The sequence below is a fragment of the Actinia tenebrosa genome, unplaced genomic scaffold, assembly GCF_029948245.1.
Source record: "Actinia tenebrosa isolate PJP-AT-01 unplaced genomic scaffold, QUT_ActTen_1.0 PGA_scaffold4__44_contigs__length_22323623, whole genome shotgun sequence".
Taxonomy (NCBI): Eukaryota; Metazoa; Cnidaria; class Anthozoa; order Actiniaria; family Actiniidae; genus Actinia; species Actinia tenebrosa.
In genome coordinates, this window is record NW_028292581.1 from 14,646,620 (window position 1) to 14,654,538 (window position 7,919).

Sequence of the window (7,919 nt, forward strand, 5' to 3'; positions counted from 1 at the left end):
TAATAAAAGCTACAAGAAATCAACATGAAAAAATAGTGAATGCATTAAATTTACGACATTTTGGACAGATTAACTTAAAAGTACGAACATATTCTCCATCAAAAATCTGGTTTAACCTAAAAATGCTAATGGTATTACTGTGTTAACATTTGTTTATTAAAACAGCCATTTCCATGATTAAATACTGTTCACGCAATCCCTTGAGTATTATTTCCTTTGCCAGTACGTAGCAGTAAATGTTCGAGAAGAAATTAGTGTGTATGAACGAAAAACAAAATTCTCAAAGGAATAGACCCTTTTAAGGCTAACCGCTGTGTTCCTTGATAACAGACTCATTTACACAGGCTTACCCCAAATTCAGTTCCCAAACTCAGGAACTCATACACTTTTAAAATTCCACGGACCTTCACTGGAACACCTTAATATTCTTCACAAAATCGAGGCTAGCCCTGAGCAGCAGACAATTTGAAACTGAGAAGTTAATGTTATAAACAAACATGGTGATTAAGTTGAAGATCACTGGTATTTTTGGTAAGGTTATACACACAATCAACACTACTGGTCACACTCAAGCACTCCATCATGTAACTAGCTCCTTAAGTGCCGTTTTAATCTTGCACAGACGTCCACTACAGTCAATTAACAACCATTCCTGTCATTCCATAGACCTAAGAGCTTTGAACTTTGGGATCTTTATTGAAGTGGAAAATATCAAATAAATCCGAGCTTGTCGCAATCTCTCGGGAATTTATCAGACCTCTTGCTTCTGTGGAATGGACGAGAAGATCTATACGCTCGTTTTGTTAAGGGTTCTTATCTTATTGTGACAGAGTCAAAAGACACTATTTTGGACAGTAATTATTTAGTCATAAATCTATATTTTTAATTAGGAATGCCTCGTGTACACATAGGAATGTAATTATTTAGTTAACTGTTTGCGTGGAAAGTGCGTAAGCAAGAAATAATTTCCGTACGTAATTACATTACAGTGAGTCATGCCTAGGTTTGGCGCTTGTTTACGTAAGTTCGTGTTTGGGACATCCTGTTTGCGCCTAGGGCGTGCAACATTGCATAGGATGTGTAAGGTCTTAAGAATGCAGGTTTTTCCATAAAAATAGGCCCAAACTAAGCTTAAATCAGTGTAGTAAAAGTTCTTGAAGACGTTGCACATATCAAGACAAGGAATTCTCTACGATGTAAAGGTATGAATCTTTGAAGCCTTTTACACTTATACCTAGGATAGATTTAGGACAAATCTATGTTAATATCGTTAACTAGTCGTTATATTTTATAGCTTAGATTTTCTACATATTTGTTAAGCATTCGTTTCATGTTGTAGTAATTCTAGTCGCATTAGCGCGTAATTTAGTACAAAGTTATTCACGCAGTAGTAATTTAGTAATCACGCTGAGTGTATCTTGTCTTTTAAACTCTTTAAAACGTTTACTATAGGATCGCTACCGCCTTACTCGCTTGTTTAACCTTTTTACTACGATAAATAGCCTTAACTGCGGGATAAAAGACCTTTTCTTTCCAACCTTTAATTTGTTCGCTACTTAAACTCTACACTCAAGGTCATTGTCGCGACCGCGTGTTCAGTAAACCGTGTAATTCTTAGTTTGTCATAAACAAAGGTTAAAATACTTACCTAAAGCCATAGTTAACCTCTAGTCAATTTTTCCTATTGCTTTTTCCATTGGTTTAGTTCATTTTAAACGGTTTACCGACTTGTACATTAAACTTTGCAACCTAGTAATTTTCACTCGCGTATTGTAAACACTGCTAATCAGTATGCAATATTCAAATTACCTGTGACGTAATTTACGTATTTCCGTTTCTAGTTATATCTAGCAAAACTGTATTTTATTCATAACTTTTAGCTATTTAGATAAGCTACAAATTTATTTTATCTCATTGTAAATATTTTTCTTGTTTTCATTAGAGATATCCTGTAATCTCGTTCCCGTTTTTTTTTCATGTATTGTAAAGTTGTGTGAATTTTTCAATAAATTCTTTTGTCAAAACCACTTGCAATCTGATTCATAGCTGAGTGCCTTGCCGCCGGTTACATTATCACAGCCTACAAACGTCTCGCGATACGAGAATTAATAGTTTTAGTAGATTATCAATCTTTTTTTAATAGCCAATGTGTCTTATTTTGCTTAACAGCTCTACCGTTATCTTTTAGACCATACATATTTGATTCTCTTACCGTCGCATAGCTTTATCGGGCTTCTGATACAAAATGTGCGAATGTGCATGTGTTTTCTGCCGGGATGAGAAATTTTCTTAAGACATGACTGGCTTGCAACAATTGCGACCGCTATGCTCTGCGAGAGCAAAAAATGTAGCAAAAAATCAGTTTTAGTTTTCAGTCTCTGCGACATTTTTATGATTACAAGTATATATATCAATGACTATATATAGCAGCCTATTGCAGGCTGTAGGCTATCTGTAGCTTTAGTGAATTATTCTGCCTTTTGTACCTCTCTCGTTTTAATTACTTTTACCCAAAACAGTAGAATAGAATCTCATGACAAGAGATTAAAGACGAATATCATAGTTCATAGAAAGTAAAGAAAAGAAAGAAAAATAATGACATAATGGCATAATTTAGAAATCAATATATTAATTTAGGAAAAGGAAGGAAGGAAGGAAGGAAGGAAGGAAGGAAGGAAGGAAGGAAGGAAGGAAGGGGAAGGCCGATAAAAAAAGAACACCCCGAGATCATGCAGATCTTTCTTTACCTCCTCCACCGCCGCAGGGGAGGGAGGAATAAAGAAATCAAGTTTGCATTCTGAAAAAGCCACCTATATGATAGACATGATTCCTACTCGTACTTTGTAGCGATGATAGTTGCAAATGCATACAAGCTGTCGTTCTTATAACTCGCCGTCGCAAAGTTATCTTGATCAGGAGTCCATAAGCATTGCACTGCAGAATGAATGCCTTTCCCTCGCAAAGCAGCAATATACACATTACAGACTAGTTTATGATTATCACCGATGAAATTCTGCACCGCTGTCTTGATGTTCTGACTAATGTCAAGACACCACTTCTGACATAACTCTGAGGTGAATGCTTTCCCTTCAAGGTAGTTTTTCAAATCCTGACAGATCAGTGTTTTAATGAGCCCATTCAGTTCCACCACTTCGCTATCGATTTTAGTGGCAGTACAAAGCTCGCCTGCAGAGCTGGAAATCTTCCTGTCCAAAGACACTGTTGTATCACTTTCTTCTTCAGAAACGGGGACAAAAAATAAATCCGGGCTCTCGAGGCGGTGAAGTTGCAAGCGAGGGGTTTGTTTCACGTTGCTATGGCGATCGCTGTCAGTATTTTGACCGTCTTCAATGCTTGTATCATCTTCATGGTTAGTGTCTGTTGACTGGGATTTCTTTGATTCTGGATTGACAGTTCGGTTTTCAGTAGTAATGCCCGTGTTTGACCTCCCAAACAGCAAAGCTTTTAGTACGTCCTTTTCCAATTTGTCTTGCGAATTAAATTGTTTTCTCTCGGCTTTCGGGGTCAGTGAACTTGCTATTTGTTGAGTTGATTCATTAACTTCGATCTCATTAAAATTGTTACCAACATGACTGGGAAGCGAAGCCCTTCTGCCCCAAGATTTTTTCTTGGATTTCTCCTTAACATCTTCGGTAGGCTGTCTTTTCATGACAGGATTTTTAGGCGGCTCGTGAAAGTTTTCTGGCGTAGCGAGTCCCTCTTCTTTCGTCTCTAATATTGTATTATATTGTTGTTCTCTTAATCCAAGTTTCAATGAACTAGAAGTTCCAAGGGTTTTCGGAGCAGAGTTTGTTCGAAATATTCGTTTTTTACCTTGCAGATGTTTGCGAAACAATCCTTCATCGTGAGACCTCTGCTTGACAACGTGTGGCTTGATGAGCCAGTGAGGTAGAGCAATATTCTTAAACTTTCTAGTCTTGGGACATTTAGACTCGCTGCTTGGTTCTTCCATGAATTCTATCTTTGCTGGGCTAGAAAGATGTTTTGTTGAGCAGCCGGGCACGTCTAAATCTAGGTCATCAGCACTACAAGAAGCATGGAATACAATCTTTGAAAGCACGACTTCTAGCTCAATGGTTCGCATTTCGATTTCATTACTCTGTGAACTTATTTCACTTTCCTGTTCTTGGGGGATTTCTGCCATTTTTTTCGGATAATAGTTTCTACTGCATGAAGCAAATACTCGTGGTGTTCTCTCAGTGATGTCTACTTAAAGTTTTGACACTTATTCATCATCCCTGAGGTATCAGATGTGCGTCTGTTGTCGCCAAGGACGTATATTTCTAAATTAACAAACAGCAGCTCACAAAATCCATGTATTTTTAGCCATCCATCCACTCATCTCGCTGAAAAGTTGCTCTAATGTTATCGAAATCTTCAAATCTTTAGTAATTCTGGATGTTGGAAATTCTTTCCCAACGGAGCACAAGAACCAAGCGTTGACGTGACTTAGATATCTGCGTCTACTTTACAAATAGTAAATTCTTTTTTAGTCTAGGTATCACTTTTACACAGCCCTATTTCATCGTCTTTTTGTCGGCAAGTTTCAAAGGTCTTGACTGCAGTCAAAGTTTCGATTGAATTCAGCCAATTAGTCGCCAACTCTCGCTTTAGTTATTGAGACGAAAAGTTCGCTGTTCAAGATCAAGGCCAATGGTCTCTTACTTTGGTACTTGGAGTCCGGATATTAAATATTGGATATTAAAATATTCTAAGACAGTAGTCGTATTGCGTGTGTGTGCCTGCAGAGCTCAGTGACTGGTCGTGTGCTATAGGGCCTGGGAGAAACAGGTCTAGTTTTTAAAAATGCTGTCGTATTCCCCCCTTCCCCGCCCCTTTAACCTCTCAGGAAAAAATTGAAATCAAATGCCGTTCACCATTGTTCTACAAAATTGAAAACCTTATGCATATAGTTATAAACACATTGCAAATGTCCATTCTTTTCTGTTTCAGAATAACGTGTACTTTTTAAAGGCTTGGAATATTTTTTGTAATCTTTATAATTTCCATATTAAGGCAGGGTCTGGTTTCGTGCCCTCCAGTTGTATCAGTTTATCAAAACAGTGATTAAAATATTCCATACATCCAACCAGTAGGTTAAAGACCTTGATGACATACTGATCACTGGGCAGGGTTGTAAAGTAATCTTAAGAATGACCAGGAGCTCGTAGTGTTGTCTGATATGGATAGATCATGTGTAAAAGAATAGACGGATGTAGAAGAGAAGAGAAGAGAAGAGAAGAAGAGAGAAGAAAGAGAAGAGAAGAGAAGAGCGAGACGAGAGAGAAGAAGGCTATGAAGGCTCCGTCCACGAACATTCACTCAGGCTATCCTCTCATACAAAAATGTATGTAGTAAATAGATTTTGCTACACATTTTGTAGGTTTCGCTAAGAATTCGAATAAGAGGGCATTCAAATTTTTATGTGTATTTCCCCATAGTCAAACATTTGAATGCCCAGCATTGAGTTCATGTTGGTCTGAGTAACGACGTCATATCCGTCCTAATTTTTGGCAAGTCGTATCGGCCACTTTAGGAAATTTCGTATGACTGTGAAAAGCTGGTGGTGTGACAGCGTTTTGTGTTTCCCCGTGTTTTGTGTTCCCCCAACACTGACCACTACCAACAGAAATATCAAAAAAAAAAAAAAAAAAAAAAGGAAAATACCAACAGAAAAGTAAAGAATGCACTAACTTCAACAATACAAACATTTGTATCTCGACGGACCTTGACTTGGAACACGTGAATAGGTTGCTATCAATAGACGTCACTTCCGGTAATAGATCTTTTTGATGCTCCGTAGAATCCTGGAAGTTTTTGATCTCTCGTTTTCTGGTTTGATGGTCGTGGAAAATAGTTAAATACAATAGTTTGAGGACTTATTTTGATATGTTTTGACTTAGCATCCGCTATATTTGCCCCCCAGTCAACCGCTTGTTTGCCCCCACAGTCAACTCCAAAAAGTCACGTGATTGATAGTAAGCAATATTCTGCACAAACTCGAGGCTAACCCTGTGCAAAGAGTCTGTAATCAAGAAACATAGGCGGTAATTGGGGTCTATACGAAAACTGGTACAGTGCATATGTTCCAAAGTTGGGATCCCTGTGTGTGATGAAAAGCAAAGCAAGCCCAAACTCCAATATTTTAATTTACTTTTCAAAAATGAAGTTCAACAGCACTCGAGGGGTAAAGTTGGTGGCTTAACATTCGAAGAGGGCGATTTTTATGGGATACGCTAACGATGGTGGACTATTACTACCTGAAGAGATACCAAGACTGGACGAGGATGTTCTTTAAGAAATGGTCACGTCTTCGTATGTGGACTTGTGCATTGAGATCTGGGGTCTGTTTGTTTCCGAATCTGAAATCAGTAAAGATCAACTTCGAGGTGAGATTTAAGATCGAAGTTAATGTTAATGTTCTTCTCGAATTCGCTTGAATGGCCACCAAATGATCTGAGGTTTTATAGAATACAGTAAATATTAGTTTATATAACCTAAGAGCGGCTGTCTGTAAATATCGACTGGGGGTGTGCAACATGGAAAAATCAAAAATCCTCAACTTTGTCAAGAAATATGACTATATCAGAATAAACTTTTAGCCGATCACGAGAATATTTGCGACCGCGCCATAAATGGTTGAAGGCTCTTTGGCCGGCTTTCAAGGACTCTTCACCATATACTAATTAAAAATCGTCCAAAAAATAACACTAAGATTAAAATCGAATAATGAAAGTCCAGCCATAAAAACATATAGTTGCTATGATTTTGGTGCGGTTATGGTTTCATTTACCGAATTTTTTTTAAATAATTAGCATTTTTTGGCCTACTTTTGAAGCCCAAAAAAAAATCGACCTAATTTCGAAGGACAAAATGCAAATTGGTACATACCTGGGGCTTACGAGCACTTTATTCCTGAGGAAGACTGATGTTCTTCTATACAATTATTCAAAAAATTTGGGCTACTAAAATAAATAAAAATCAGAGCCCAAAACCTACCCAGGGCACTCAGGTCCCATTCATGTCTTGTTGTCACGGTATTGAGAACGTCACAGATTCACTAATACGCGACGAAAACAAAATCATTATTTCCAATTTTGAGACCATATTAAAACTCATATATAACAGTCTAAGTTTCTTAGATGCGATTATATTTGCATTCATACTCCTTTTGCTTACATTATTCACTTGTACGGGTAATAATCTATGTAATCAGTACATTCAACTACTTGTGTTTCTACGAACCAGGAGGTAAAGACGTTTCTCCAAGGTAAACAATGAAGGAGTAATGTATGACAGTATGACAGTATGACGTCACGCCGTGGTCAGCGATTCACAATGGTGGCAAGAGGAAAGAGTTCAAACGATAGTGTTTATCTTCGTTTTCCCAAAAAAATCTCAAAGATATAGCTTTATGAACCAGTCATATGGGTAAAGGAAGTCCTCGAAGATGTTTCTTTCACTTCTGTGATGCTTTTTACGAAAAAGAGCTTTAAGTATTTGAATTTTTCTTTGCGAATACTGTTGCCAAAGCCACTCCGAAAAAAGACGAAACAACAAGAATATTTTAAGAACCTTGCTGACTAAATAGATTTTGATCATGGCCATCACAAAAGGAGGTAAGGAAACCTAGGTATTCATGCTTCTTGCGGCGTTCGTGAAGAAGAAAACCCTTCTGCACAACGCTCATTCAATCTGTTTGAAGTTTGTGGAAAAAACGTTCCCCTGGGTTGACACCATGTTTTGCACCACATCATAAGTCAACAAAGGCAGACTAGATTGAAAAGGTAATATGTGAATATTAATTAACCTGATAAGACGTGAAGACAACAAGAAAAATCCCAAGTCATCAACCTCTTAAACTAAATATACATAATAACAAAAATACCCCAGGAGTG

The 7,919-nt window shown here is 37.6% G+C and overlaps 1 protein-coding gene across 1 annotated transcript; it reads right to left on the reverse strand.

The window, feature by feature from the left end:
• Positions 1-845: 845 nt before the first annotated feature.
• LOC116290761 (uncharacterized) lies at positions 846-4,571 on the reverse strand. The gene has a single exon (XM_031697865.2). It carries the CDS (start codon positions 4,163-4,165, stop codon positions 2,831-2,833), a length of 1,335 nt encoding a protein of 444 aa, XP_031553725.1. The 5' UTR covers positions 4,166-4,571; the 3' UTR covers positions 846-2,830.
• Between the last annotated feature and the right edge of the window lie 3,348 nt (positions 4,572-7,919).